Source organism: Dunckerocampus dactyliophorus, chromosome 21 (genome assembly GCF_027744805.1).
Source record: "Dunckerocampus dactyliophorus isolate RoL2022-P2 chromosome 21, RoL_Ddac_1.1, whole genome shotgun sequence".
Lineage (NCBI taxonomy): Eukaryota > Metazoa > Chordata > Actinopteri > Syngnathiformes > Syngnathidae > Dunckerocampus > Dunckerocampus dactyliophorus.
The window spans coordinates 801,454-816,835 of record NC_072839.1 but is presented as its reverse complement, the minus strand read 5'-3'; the positions used below and the strand labels follow the sequence as shown (position 1 = coordinate 816,835).

Sequence of the window (15,382 nt, the reverse complement as noted above, 5' to 3'; positions counted from 1 at the left end):
CTGCTCTACTTCCTGATCCCACACTGATGTCCACAAAAATAATCACTGTGACGACCACAGTGTTATCTGTTCAAATAAAAACGTAATACACTTGTGTTGATGTCTTGTTTTTTTTTCCAAACACTTGTTTCATGTAATTAAAAAAACAACAACAAACAAGATGAGACTTTTAATGACTTTAAATGTACTTTTTAAGCGTTTAATGTGTCCAGGCTTATTATTTTTGAAAATCGTACTTTTTAGGCTTTTAATGTATGCAGGCGCTGAGCTACTCAGTTCTTGAATCACAGCAGTTATTGTTGGTGGGACAGTGAAACGGGTGACCCCGTGTGTCAAAACGAGTGCACATGGCCACGCCCACCCCTACAAACGACCAGCCTGGCTTTGGGTGGAGCTGCACTGCGACGTGAGTTCTCTTTACGAAACAACATACGTCCCATTAAAATAGTATGTACCGTACGCCATTATGAGCACACATCAGTGCGTGTAAATAGGGTGCGGGTATTGCAGCATTAGTAACCACATTGTAACGTAGTGTCAATTTCTTGGCACAGTGTACGTGAGGTTGTTGAAATTAGCGGAACGGTAGCTAACGTTATAAGACCTTTCATCAGAAGTACTAACTTCTCTAAATGGCAACTAAAACTAGCTGGCTTAGTTCAGTAATGCTAGTCCCTTGTAAATGTCTTTACTTCGGCATGTAGAACATTAAACAAAATCATAAACCATAAAGCAAAAGTTTTTGTTTTGCTCGAATAGGTTTTTATGAACCGTACAGGTCGTTGACTTGCCCGTTTAACATTAAAACATGCATTTTGCCGATATCGGCCACGGTTGACTTCGGTATGCAACACGACGTAGCTTGATGACCTCGTACCATTCCGTACAGATAAGCATATACACGAAAACAGCCCAATTTAACATCTCTGTCACGTTTAAAAGAAGTGAAACCACGGTAAACGCTATCAAGTAGGGGTGGAACAATTATGATATCGATAGTGTCGATACCAACGTCTGCAACCCCTCTGCTTGATACTAGCGTGATGAGCGAGATTTGTTTCAGTCCCTTCGAGCATGGCTGTGCGTTGTTTGTTGTGGTGTTGTTCATATTGCTGTTTATGGTTTACAAAAATGGACACAGAATTGTAAACGGGTAATTTTTTATATTTATGTTGAATTATTTCTTTGGTTTGCCTAAAATATCTGTACTGTGTAGTTACTTTGATAATTATAATATCACGATAAAAAAAAATTCAAGGCAAAATTACAAAATCATTGAAGTATCTCGAAAAATTACAAGTAAAAAGTATCGTATTGGCAATACCGAAGTATGATTCCTTATTTATAAATGGAATATTTTGGTTGTTCCAGCATAGAAAACCTGTTTATGACCTTCTAATACACTTTTTAACATTATTAGAGCCCTCTAGACATGAAATCACACAATAACATAAGAGAAAATAAGATGTAATATAGACTCACTGGTTCTCGCGATGGTCTCACTAATGTGACATAATGCAACATTACTGACACCCAGTGGCCAGTGTAGAACACTACATAGTACAACCTGTCTTTCAGTGCATTTTTTCGATGCCTGGTATTTGCATTTTTGTTCATTTAGCCATTTTTGTGGTTGGAAATGCTTACATTTGGGCAAAAATATGTACATATTTCTTAAAGATGCATATGTTTTTAATAATATTGAAACAGTGAGGATTTATTAATTCATACATTTTGAAAAACTATAACGAAGTTGTAAGAGCGATGTAGAAACCGTGTCAAGTTGGTATCACAGTGATAGCGAAACCATCCTTTGGAATCACTCTGAGTAATGTAGCGTTGTTTATTAGTGCGGGGGGCAAGGCCAGTGTTGCCCCACCCGCCCTCCAAGCGCACATATTGTATCATAATAAAAAAAACCCTGCAGTCTAATCTCATGTGCTTCCTTCCTGGTGTGTGGTAGCGATACTAATCTGTGTTCATGTCTCAGTTGTTATGAATGTGAATCCTTCTGCCCCGATGGCGGGGGCTGGTATCCCAGGTTCTGGGATGACGAGCTGTGTCACCAGCGTGGCTCTAAGTGTGTCCTGTGAGAATCTGATAGACATGGACGTCTTCTCCAAGTCGGACCCACAGTGTGTGCTGTACATGAGCGGCGCTGGGAGCAGCTGGATGGAGGTCAGTATGCATTCCAGGCCCTTGTTTGCTGTTGGTATGTACAGTACCTGCGATATAAAGACAACAGCCCGGTGCAATGTCCCGCGGGACAATAAAAAAAAACAAAACAAGGTGCAGGCCGCACATGGCATCTCGGCCCCCGTTTGGGACGCCCCTGGTTTGGTGCATGTGAGCAACAGACATGGCAATGTTTCACTGTCCGATGTGTTCCGTGAGGAATTTTTGTTGCGTTTTAGGTTGGCCGTACAGAGAGGATCATGAACTGCCTCAATCCCAAATTTTCCAAGACGTTTTGCGTGGACTACTACTTTGAGATGGTGCAGAAGTTGAGGTTTGAAGTGTACGACATTGACGACAATGTCAGCTGCAGTCTGCAAGACGCCGACTTCCTGGGAGAATTGGAGTGTACTTTGGGACAGGTACGTTATTCTTGCTTTTTTCCCCCTCTGATGTCTCCAGCATAAAAGAAAGCACACTGAAAAGAAAGGTGCCCTTTTTTGGGAATATTGCCCATCATCCACAATCCTACACACGTCTCTCTGTGCGTTCTAAAGATATAAAAACAGGTAAAAAGAGGCAGGTCATTAATGCACGTAATGGGACGCACCTATTCCTAGAAAGGCTGCTATTAGAACACGTCCAAAAAGCTCTAAAAAGGTTTAGTGGTTTTCTATCCATGCTGTGAGCATGTAGTAACAGGTACATTCATCATAACATGGAATACTTCCTTCCTGGGTGCATTGATGTCACATAGCAACATAGAAAGGAACGCTACACCTAGCATCAAAAACAAAAACAGCAGCAGTGGCGGCAGCTCCAATATGTAGCGTTACCTTTGGCTAGCGGCCTGAGGCATTGTGGGCGAGTGTGTGGTGAAGCTAGTCGTTAGCCTGCTAGTAGCTAGCCGGTGTGGTGTGGCGAGGTGTCACTGCGCCAGTAACGTAGTTCTTGGGTGTAACAATGTTAATAACAATAATAACAACAATGTGGTTCATATGCAGCTCACATGATGGAAATGGAGCCTTGTTGGCGCTTATGGAGGTTTTTTCAGAAGGCTTTATAGGTGGAATAGGTGCGTCCCATTACTTGCATTCTTCGCTTCCTCTTTTAAGCTGTTTTTATATCTTTAGAATCCACAGGAAAGAGAAAGACGTGTGTTCATGTCTCACATAAGGATTGTGTAATTCCAAAAAAAGTGCATGTTTCCTTTAAGGATTTATTATTTATGTGCTGCTTGATTGTTATCCACCCATCCAGATAGTGTCCTCGAGGAATCTTAAAAAGCCACTCGTCATGAAGGACAAGAGGCCCGCAGGAGGTGGAACCATCACCGTGAGCCCATTTCTCTTAGACCAGCATGAAGTTGCTTTTGTTTTTGAAGCTACTCCAGTCAGCACATTGCTTTTCCATATCTGACAGGTCCACGGTGAAGAACGAACAGACAGCAGGGTGGTGCAATTTGAAGTCGCAGGTCGACAGCTGGACAAAAAGGTACCTCCTTTTGTTTAAGGCGCATATTAAAGGCCCCATATTGTACTATATTGTTTTTACAGTTTTTGGACTTGACCAAATTGCCTTGATGCTGGAAGTGAGTTTAAAAGTGTTTTTACGCACTGAGAACACGCCGCATCTTTATTTTTAATGGTAATGAGCTGTGTTTGTCTTGCGTCTCCAACAAGCACACTTTTTACACTCCAACTCTGCACTGGTCAGACATAAGACATACAGTACCACATATCACACACAAAACTGTTTGTTTGAAGTCTAAAAGGTGTGAAAACAAATAGAAGGACAAAAAAGGGGAACAAGAGAGGTAAGGAATGAAAAGGAAATTACAAAAAGCGTCTAAATGCTGAGGACAAACCTGTCATTAGAATGCGACAAACAACAAACAAAGGTTGTTGACAAGGGAAGCAAGGCCAGGATTTACCTGAAGGAACTACAAGAAAGGTGTTCTTATTTCATACTTCTTTTATACTTACTGTATTTGACTCAGTCACAGCCTTCATTTCACCTTTTCTTCTTGATTTGTTTCTCCGTCTCTGTTCAAACAAACACAACATATAAAATAGGGACTCTCCGTGTCTTTGTAAGGTGGTAAGGGATCAAATATTTATTCAATATTTGACACGTCCTTGTCCATGAAACCATTATGGTGCCTTCAAGGACCACCAAACAAAGTACTTGATGAAAGCGTAATCAGTGAAATGTGGTGCGTGCATGCTGTGTATGTCATTTGTATCAGCACATATTTATCAGCCATTGCAGACTTTTTACCAAAAAAGTGCACATGCTAAATCAAGAATGTTTGTCTTTGTCATTTGTGGCGAATGTGTTCATCGTGGTTTAAAAATGTCTGCCAAGGCTGAACCTGCGCTGAGCTGAGTTTGGCTGGTGTAATAATATCAACTTTTCCTTCAAGAGTTTCTTTGGGAAGTCCGACCCTTTCTTGGAATTCTACAAGGAGACGGACACAGGATGGCAGCTGGCCCATAGGACGGAGGTACGGCGCGGACGTACCGTCAGCATCTACTGTGCGTGGAATGGACCCTGATGATGTGGTTGTGCAGGTGGTGAAATACAACCTAAACCCAACGTGGAAAGCTTTCCAAATCCCAATGCAGGCACTCTGTGGAGGTGATGTGGAGAAGTCTATCAAGGTATCTGACATGCACACTACAATTAGTGAACATAAGATCACTAATTGGAGGATGAAATCTTCCTCCTCCTTTTGCAACATGTTGGACTGTGCACGTGTAAATGAACAATAAGCATAATCAATACTCCCACTTTGTTTTAGTGAAATATATCAGGGTTTGCATTGTGATTGTGGATACACGGTATATTGCTTCAGATGCTTTCATAACGTCATACTTTAGTTAGGGACAGGAAGTAAATAGCATTATCTGTTTGTTGATGCTCTCTGGTACTCACTCATCAGGCCATCCGACCTCGCGAGTGAGTCTGCTGTCTCCTTCCTCCGTGTGTGCTCTTCACATGACGGACGGAGTGTTCACCTGCATCTCTAGGCTGCCTTCTAGTAGCACACTGACTTCCCCGAGGCCACATGTGTCAAACTTGTGCCACGGACGGCCGAGACACTGCATGTTTTCTCTACAACCAGTTTCTCCAGCAGGTCATTTAATTGATGAGCTGCTTCTCTCAAACTGAAGGAGGCGCTGATCATTAAAATCACCCGCTTTAGTGACGGGCTGGAAAGAAAACCTACAGTGTCTCGGTCCTCCGTGGCACCACTTTGACACCCCTGCCCTAGGCACTTGCCCCCCACCATCATAACGTGGTGAGATCTACCCCTGAGGGCTGAGGGAGCGCCATCAACGTCGATGGATTTTATCCACGATGCATTGCAGCGGTGCACGAAAACTACATCCGTGGGCTGGCAATCCTGAACATCAAACACCCGTTTGAAGAAGATGACGTTTAAAATGACCCCCTTCTGCAGTGGCAACATGTCAGAGCAAACACAAACACAACAAAAAGCCATAATGACAACTACGCTAAATATTTGTAAACAATAACTACACTGAAACAAGCCAAAAAGAAAAGCTGGTAATGTACTTTTAAATGATAAAAGCAAGCATGAACCACCAGGTTTTCCTTATTTGTACTTGTTCGTGTGCTTGTTCCTCTTGGGTTGTTTGGAACAGCGTGACAGCGGCCTGAGAAAAGTAGTCCTTAGTGTTGGCTGCTACAATAATAATGTCGCTATAGCTTGCTTTATATACAGCTCAGTGATTTTTTGGGGTATTTTTTTTAGGGCTTTATAGTGGAAATAGGTGTGTCCTGTTACGTGCATTGTTAGCTCCCTCATGCTGGCTGTTTTTTTTAGCTGTTTTCCTCTCGCACGCGTGGTCGTGCTTCACATCAGGATTATGGATGACTTTTCCTTGAAGGACGTGGGCCTGCTAATTCATCCTTTTCACGCTCCCTTGCCCTCACGCACTCTCCATGTTTTCCTTTTGCTTTGTTAGCGTTCAGTGTGTTGGCCCACTAGCATCACATCCAGTGGAACCCGTTCATGTCGACGTCCCTCGGAACGGCTGACTGGCGTCAACATGAGTGTTTGTTGAAAACTTTGGATAGCTTGCAGCACTTTTGACCTCAGACGTAAGGAGAATGGCTGATAATAAAGGTTTTCTTTCTTCTGTTGATGTTTTTATTGAGATTGTTGTGCTATTTTCTCTTCCCTTTGAACAGCTGATGCGCTCGTGTCTTTGACTACGGTAACAATAACGTCTAATCTTTCTAGTAAGTCATGAGAAGAACGCGCTGGACCAAGACTTGATGACTTGGTCCAGATAGACGGGTTGCCGACATCAGCGGGTTCCACTGTAGGTGCTGCTGCTTCACTTCTTGTGAAGATGTTCACAATGTGCACGCAGGACGTAGCCTGTGTGTGCACGTTGTGAACATCGGATGCTTTGCATTCAGCCTTGAAGGGACGAGGGCGACCCGACTGGACTTGTTGAGGGTCCTGGGTGTGTTGGTTAGATTGTTGTCTGCACATCACAGCACAAATACGTAGCAGGATTATGAGGGTTGACTGAAGGTTTGCGTGTTTGTTGTGTTGCCAGGTTGATTGCTACGACTTCAGCAGCAGCGGCTCTCATAACCTCATTGGATCCTTCCACACCACACTCAGCCAAACACAGCAGGCGTCACAGACGTACGCGGTGAGGCCCCGCCTACTCCAACTATACTAATCCAGTAATCCCTCGTTTATGGCGGTTAATTGGTTCCGGCCCGACCGTGACAAGCGAATATCCACCAAGAAGGATTGCTTATTTATTTGAAATGAAATATTTTGGTAGTGTGAGCATAGAAAACCTGTTTATGACCTTCTATATATGTTTTTTTTAACATTATTAGAGCCCTCTAACTATGAAATAACACCCCTATAGTCATCTTTACACTCCTATTACCCGATATCGTAGACATAATAAGAGAAAATAAGACATAGAAAACCTGTTTACCACCTTCTATATATGTTTTTTTAAACATAATTAGAGCCCTCTAACTATGAAATAACACCCCTATAGTCATCTTTACACTCCTATTACCCGATATCGTAGACATAATAAGAGAAAATAAGACATAGAAAACCTGTTTACCACCTTCTATATATGTTTTTTTAAACATAATTAGAGCCCTCTAACTATGAAATAACACCCCTATAGTCATCTTTACACTCCTATTACCCGATATCGTAGACATAATAAGAGAAAATAAGACATAGAAAACCTGTTTACCACCTTCTATATATGTTTTTTTAAACATAATTAGAGCCCTCTAACTATGAAATAACACCCCTATAGTCACCTTTACACTCCTATTACCCGCTATAGGAGACACAATAAGAGAAAATGAGATAAGTAAGACTTGTGCTTGTGCATGTTGCTGTAAATGTGTTGTGGCGCTAGGGCAGCTGAGGAAGGGGAGGACAGGAAGTGATGTCAGGGGTTCAGAGTTGAGTTTTGGCTTGGCATGGGTTACAGCAGCAACAGTATCCCGTGTTAGGGATTATTGTGCCTGTTGTGAGATCTTTCAAAGCTGCAGTAAAAGCCTGTTGTTTGGGCAATCAAGTCTGGTGCTTGTGTGTCTCAGCCAACATTCCAGTAACACTACTGACACCTAGTGACCAGTGTACAATACTACATATCATCACGTCTTTGAATGCGTCTCATGTTTGTATGTTACTTCATTTAGACATGTTTATGCATGAAAATTCTTCACGGAAAACATGTGCATGCACACGGCAATGCGGCAGTATATGGAGGCTGGCAAAATGAGCCAGTTCATTTTCATTTACCGTGTCATTTTTTTAGTATCGCAAGACATTTTTTTCTGAATGAAGCGTGCGGGGGTGTTAGCGTCCATACGAAGCAAATGCATCTGACTAATTGTGTTGAATTTCCGCCCTCAGGCTGAGTTTGAATGCATCAACAGGAAGAAGAAAGAGAGCAAGAAAAGCTACAAAAACTCTGGTATTATAATCATCAAACAGTGCAAGGTACTGATTGATGCTTGGTGGCCATCTTGAATGTAGGCTTTATCCGTGTTTATGGACTTCCTGTGGTGAATATTCCCTGGCAGGTGGTGAAGGAGTACACCTTCCTGGATTACATCTTTGGCGGCTGTCAGATGAACGTAACCGTGAGTACACGTCTTCCATGAATATCTCATACTTGGTGTGTGTGGCTTTGCATGACGCGGAATCAACTATTCCAACGGGCCAGATCGCCATTGACTTCACGGGATCCAACGGGGATCCCAGGACTCCGCAGTCCCTGCATTATATCCACCCTGACGGCTACAATGAATACCTGTCAGCCATCATGGCGGTGGGGAACGTCATCCAGGACTATGACAGGTACGTACCGTGAACGTCATAAAGCACCAGGGAAGTCAATGACAGCCACGGGGGTCACTTTTCTTTTTCCATTTGAAAAAAGCCCGTCACAACAAAAATGAATAACATGTAGTTGTCTTGATTTTACAACGATGGTGCCAGTTGAAGCAGTTATGAATGAGATGAATGATAATGGAGCATATCAAGTTCCTTTCTACGGTTCTGTTTGGCACACCAAGTTCCCCTGCAGGTAGTTTCACCAGGACTTGGGTGTGCAGGTAAACACGTAGAAAAAGAAGGCAGGACACACAAAATGGCAAGTTTGTCCTATCAGGTATCTATCCATAGGGTGTCATCTTGTGATGTGTTTGTGCTTTGCATAGTGATAAGATGTTTCCTGTTTTTGGCTTTGGAGCTCAGATCCCTCCGACGTGGCAGGTAATCTTCTTTATTCCTCAGCACTCCACCAACATTTCATATTATAGATGTGACATGATTGATTGTTTCTTCAGGTCAGCCATGAGTTTCCTGTCAACTTCAACCCTTCCAGTCCTTTTTGTGAAGGTAACGCTTTTAACATAGGACGCTCACCTACACACCACCACCCACCTTGTTTTGATTATTATTAAAAGTAGTCAGTCAGCATGAATATTACTCTGCCGTCACACGAACACCCGTACGTGCGTGATTGACAGCTTGGAACCGTCGTCAGGTTGGATTGTTTGCAGCCTTTCATGTCACGCTTCATGTAGGCACTCGCCAAACGTACACTCAAACAAGAGGTTTGCGTGTGTGCGTGCCAACTGCAACTTGCTGCCACCCAGCACACACCACAACATTCCAGAAATATCCACCACAAAACCCGCCCAAAAAGATAAAATTCATTTGCATTTCATTGAGGGAAGTTTTTGTGGTGAGCTATGCTAAGTTGTAGACACTTTGTTAAAAGTGCATCTCAACTTTGTCAAATAGTTCAACTTCCTTCTTCAATAATCTTCCTAAATTTTCTTCTTGTCATATTTTGTCTTTTTTCCCCACCTAACTTTCCAAACAGGACAACTTTATTTCATTTTCTGTGTAGAATATTATGGCTTTTTTTAACCTGTTTTTTCTTTAATCTTCCAATTCATTCAACTAAAGTCAAGTTATTTCTCTCATGAAATGGTGACTTTTCTTCCCATTACAACATAACCTTTCACTCTTCATGTTTGGACTTCATTCCCTTAAAAGTACAGCAGTCTTTACATTTTGTAAGTAGTTCAACTTTCTTCTTGTAAATGTTCTTCTCGTACGTCTGACTTTATTCCCACCATAGTTTGACTTTATTCTCAGAAGATTTTTACTTTTTCCACAAAGTAATTTCCCAAAGGTTTCAACCCTATTCGTTGTTTTTATGGTTTCTCAGACTATTCTGGCTTTTTTCTGGAACATTTCAACTTTGTGCTCCTAAAATGATATTGTTTTCCTCATAATATTACAAGTTTATTCTTGTAAAGTTGAGACGTTTCTTCTTATTAGAATGACTTTTTTCCCCTAATATTTTGACTTTATTCTTGTCAAATCACAGCCGTTATTCAATTGTTGTTTTATTTTCCAACTACTTCAACTTTCTTCTTGTAGATTTTCTTCTGGTAATTAGGATTGTATTCCCATAATATTTGGACTTTTTCTGCCACCTAATTTTCCAAAAATGTATTTTGTTTTGTGTGTATAGTATCATGAAATATGTCACCTCCAAGCTACTGAAATGTAAATCATATTATTACATATATTAAGTTTATTCTCATAAAATGGCGACTTTTCTTCTCAACTGCAACGACTACAACTTTTTTCTCGTCGTTTGACTTTCTTCCCTTAAAATTACAGCATTTTTTAAATGTATTTAGACTTTTTTCTTGTAGATTTTCTTCTGGTAATTCTGACTTTATTCACATAATATTTTGACTTTCTTCTCGTAACATTAAACTTTTCCAGAAAATGCGTTTCCAGAAATGACAACTTTATTTCTTGTTTTTATGGTTTTATTATGACATCTTTCTTAGTTTAATATTTCAGCTTTGTGCGACTAAAATGATATGTTAGAATATGACTTTTATCTCTTAATATTTTTACTTTATGCTCATCAAATGACAGCTGGGTTTTTTTTTCCATTTCTGCTGTTGTTTTTTTTTTTTTTTTAATTTTCCAATTATTTCAACTTTTTTGTAATTTTTTTTGGTCTGATAATTGTGACTTTACTCCCACAATATTTAGACTTTATTTTCGTAACGTGATCAGTTTTTCAGCAACGTCATTTTCCAAAAATTGCAACTTTATTTGTTGTTGTTATGGTTTGTGCTCATATTGTGACTGTTTTCTTGAGTATTTGAAGTTGAGTGTGATTGTGTGTATTGCGTGTGTGTGTGTGTGTGTGTGTGTGTGTGTGTGTGTGTGTGTGTGTGCGCGCGTGTGTGTTAGGTATAGAAGGTGTCATCCAAGCCTACCAGCAGTGTTTGCTTCAGGTGAAGCTCTACGGTCCCACAAACTTCTCCCCCATCATCAACCACGTCGCCCATTTCGGCAGGCAGGCCTTAGAGCAACGGAGCGCCTCGGTGAGCGTAAACTCCAAGGAGAGCGGGTCACTTGATGGCGTCTGAGGTCATCATCTCATGTGACTCTTTGCTGTCGGCAGCAATACTTTGTGCTGCTCATCATCACCGACGGAGTCATCACAGACATGGATCAGACTCGTGATGCCATCGTCCAGGCCTCGCGTCTCCCCATGTCCATCATCATCGTGGGAGTGGGCGGGGCCGACTTCAGCGCCATGGAGTTCCTGGATGGAGACAACAGCATTTTACGCTCTGCCGCAGGCGAAGCTTCCATGCGAGATATTGTCCAGTTTGTTCCATTCAGACACTTCCGAAATGTAAGTCCTGGCATGCACACGTCTGGATGCTTGCAAGAGTCGGCTAATTCACAGATGTTTGGTCAAAAAATGGATTTTAAACTTGTTTTTTCTCTGAAAATTGGCTATTTTTTCTGCAGAAGCACATCTTATTCACCCTATGTGTGTGCGACGTGTGTGATAATACAGGTTAACTGTCCAGCATAGGGTGTCCCAAGTGCAGCCCGGTGACCTTTTGTGGCCCGTAGCTGTTCATTCTAAAAATACATTTTTTCAGGAGCACTTAAAAAAAAAAGAAAAAAAAAACAAGCAAAAATGGAGGCAAAGAGAAGTGATTGTACAAGAATAATGTCAAAATATTAGGAGAGTAAAGTTGTATAATACGATATTAAAGTGGTCATTGTATGAGAAAGAACAATAAAGTCATCATAATATCAGTAATAATCTTAGGAGAATAAAGTGAAAATATGTTTAGGTAAAATGACAATATTAAGAGAAAAAAGGTTTATGAGAATAAAGTTGAAATATTTGTAAAGTAAAAAATCCTTTGATGTTTTTACTATGTGGCCGTGGGTGGAAAAGGTATGGCCGCCCATGACGTGCACGTACCAACGCTCCGTACGTTTCATCACGCTGCTGGACTGGGAGTGCCTGTTGGACATGAATGAAGTGTCTTCTAACGTCGGACGCGTGTGCTTTCAGGCGGGTGCTGCCGCCCTTGCCCAAAGTGTCCTGGCAGAGTTACCGCACCAGGTCGTCTCCTTCTTCAACTCCTTCGGCCTGAAGCCCCCCAGTGATGCCAGTCCTTCCTAGAAATGTGAGAGACACTGTGTGCACCCCCTTGTGGCCTGTATGAGACATCACTAACGCCCCCGCTCATCCATTCATTGCTTTCTATACCTCTCATCCTCATTAGGGTCATAGCCGAGCTGGAGCCTATCCTGGGGGAGGTGGGGTACACCTTCAACTGGTTGTCAATCAATCACATGACATACTGTATATATAGTATATATATAGTAGCGATGCACAATATAGATCTTTTTCAAAACAATGCTGATATCTTTCCACTTCGCAAGACCGGTTTGATACTGAAAACTAATAACTTTTTTTTAATCACATTTTTAAAGTTAGATGTAAGTGTAGTTTGTGCACGCCTGGAGGGAAGAAGGACTGGAACTAATTAGGATTTGTTGGTTAGTCCTAATGAAATATGATGACATCAGGAGAACCAGAGTATAGAGGGGGAGGAGCCGCCAGCTGTGGCCCAGCAAGGTGCACTGGAGTCAGGCACACGCTCCGAGCAGCCGGTGTGACGCCACGGAGGTCTCTGGCAAACCTTTTGCACTTTTCAAACGCTGCATTGCTGGTGTTTCAGGTGGCTGATGAGGTTATTTTGTATACTTGATGTTTTTTTTTCCCCTCATCACGGCGCATTTGGTGCAACTAGCACGCAAAAATGTCTTCCTCGGAAAGTGAATGTTTGTGTCCAAGTGAGCTCAGGGGAAGTTATGACAGGCCGTTAATGTTACAGGCCGGAGAAAAAAGGAGCGCTTGATTTGCTCACCCGCACAGTACGGGTAACCTCACCTCATTGGAGCGTTTTTTTAAATGATCGGTTATGGGAGCTGTTTTTAATGTGATTGGATTCATTGGTGTGACGTCATAATTCCTTCATATTGGCCTGCTAATTATGGTGCACGTGTAATACAGTATGTATATTTATATGTAGAGTATATATCCAATATGTACAGATGTCATATTTTCAGGAAAGTGAGGGTCGTACTGTACAGAAACACACATTGGATCTCCAATGAAGCTAACATTCATTTCTGTTTTTAGGAATTACGAGTTCCTGACCGTGAGGCCAACACGCAGCAGTGCATTTGTTTACTTATTTTTTTTTATCTCAATTTTTAAGTGCCCCTTGTTTTTGTTTCTTAATGATAAAAAAGTCTGAATAGCCATGTGCCTTTTAGAAACGTTGACACAGCTGCTGCACGATGTATACCTCCTTTTATGGCATGCTGGACTCTTCTTTTATGTTCTTGTCTACCCGGGACCGACACTGGACAACTCCAATGGCGGGGTGTCGGGGGCTGCATGTTTACATTCATTTGCAGTGCTTCCACTTGAACTGTGGGTGATAAGAAGAAGAAAGCAGTAAAAGTTGATTAGAAGCTCAGCATTGGTCAGCACGATCCAACCGCCTCAGAGGTCTTTTGTGACGTAACATTGCTGCAGGTCACCTCCATCAGAAGCTAGACTGAAACGTCTAGATAGCGTCACATGTCTGCTCTGATCATCCACATTTTGCTTTCTTTTGGGATTTGTCACAGTTTAGGAACACCTGGACAGTGTTTACATCAAAGATGTTTCCCATGCCATTTAAATGCCTTAATATCACTGATACCACAAATGACAACACAGCAGTGCCGTATTGCAGTATTACTCACATTAGTCCGGTTATACTCACACCTCTACTGTTGTCTTAACAATTGTTTATGCTTTGTGTTGTTTGGAAGTGCAGTCATCCCTCGACTCACTGCGGTTCCAATTTCACAGCTTAACTCCATCAAGGTGTTTCTAACATACAGAATGAATCATGCTTCAACATTGTTAGTCACAAAAGGGAAAAATTAGCTAAAATACAAATACAAAGAATTAAGAAGCTGTATTCAAACAGTGTATGTAGTATTCTACGTTGGTCACTAGGTGGCAATCACTGTGTGGTGAGACAAGCACCAGACTAAGAGGATTTTATTGCAGCTTGACATTTTCTCACAACACGCACAAGAATAATAATAATAATAATAACAACACGGGCTACAGTTGTGCTAAAACTCAACTCTGAACCCCCAACATCACTTCCTGTCCACACACATGGACCACATTTATTGCAACACACACCAGCATGAGTGTCTTATTTTCTCCGATTGTTTCGATATCGGGTAACACTAGTGTAAAGGTGACTAAAGGGGTGTTATGTCATGTCTGGAGGGCTCTCATAATGTTTCAAACCGTATTTTGGAGATCTTAAGCGGGTTCTCTATGCAATAACAATTCACGTATCACAGTCAGGTCCGGAACCAAACGACCATGATCAACGAGGGATTACTATACATTTTGCATTTCAGCCTTGGCACTTTTACGGAATTAAAAAAATAGATAATGATATGTATCAGTATATATGATCTCATAGATTTCAGATGTATTTTGAGTGATTATTATTTGGAAATGTACATCATTGTATGTGAAATTAAAGGCATACTAATTCAGTGGCTCAATTCAGTGCATTTTTGAAGCAACAAAGTGAACTTCATATAAACTTGCTTGTCATTTGTCATGCATTAGTATTTTCCCCTGGGCAGTATATACTGTACAGTGTACGCATATGCTGTATATACGCTACATTACATGCTACTTCCTTTACGTTATACATCCATACAGGCTGTACGCAAAGAATGTGGAGAAACTTGAAGCATATCCATATAATTGATGCACAAATTGTGTTTTTTTTTATGTCACCACAAAGTCTTATTTCACTTTAAAAGTGCAGAGCAATCAAATGATAACTATAGAGACTCTTACCTTCAGGCTTTACTGTTGCATCAGGTCAAATAATATACAAAACAAATATCACAACATGTATTTTTATGTGATTTTATGTTGAACAAATATAATAGCAAAGTATGGATTCGGACAGCGCTACACAAGAAGTGTTTTCATAGTGTTGGTAGGTGTGGCTGTGATGTCACAAGGGTGGGCGATACTGCACATTTTTGTATGATTTTGATTGATTCGTGACGACTATTGCCGATACGGATTCTCTGCTGTTTACACGAACACTTTCAACCTGATTGAATGATTTAGCTGTTGTCTTTCTTGATCAGGATTTGAAAAACCCGAATAAAGACTTAAGTGTAAATGTATATATATTTTTTTAAATC

General features: G+C 41.2%; 1 protein-coding gene across 5 annotated transcripts; it reads left to right on the top strand.

The window, feature by feature from the left end:
* The first annotated feature begins 369 nt into the window (after positions 1–369).
* On the top strand, positions 370–14,728 carry LOC129174143 (copine-3-like). 5 transcript variants are annotated; one of them, XM_054765791.1, is made up of 17 exons: positions 370–2,178; positions 2,415–2,597; positions 3,436–3,510; positions 3,598–3,669; positions 4,601–4,681; positions 4,749–4,838; positions 6,774–6,872; positions 8,123–8,209; positions 8,293–8,352; positions 8,436–8,569; positions 8,932–8,986; positions 9,061–9,112; positions 11,006–11,139; positions 11,220–11,456; positions 12,138–12,252; positions 12,352–12,385; positions 13,275–14,728. In XM_054765791.1, the coding sequence occupies exons 1-15, from the start codon at positions 1,996–1,998 to the stop codon at positions 12,246–12,248; spliced, it is 1,653 nt and encodes a 550-aa protein (XP_054621766.1). In that variant the 5' UTR covers positions 370–1,995; the 3' UTR covers positions 12,249–12,252; positions 12,352–12,385; positions 13,275–14,728. The 5 variants fall into 5 exon arrangements, with proteins under 5 accessions (XP_054621766.1, XP_054621765.1, XP_054621767.1 ...); XM_054765790.1 differs by lacking the exons at positions 12,138–12,252; positions 12,352–12,385; positions 13,275–14,728 and having other exon boundaries at positions 370–406; positions 1,991–2,178; positions 11,220–12,121; XM_054765792.1 differs by lacking the exons at positions 6,774–6,872; positions 12,138–12,252; positions 12,352–12,385; positions 13,275–14,728 and having other exon boundaries at positions 11,220–12,122.
* The last annotated feature ends 654 nt before the right edge of the window (positions 14,729–15,382 follow it).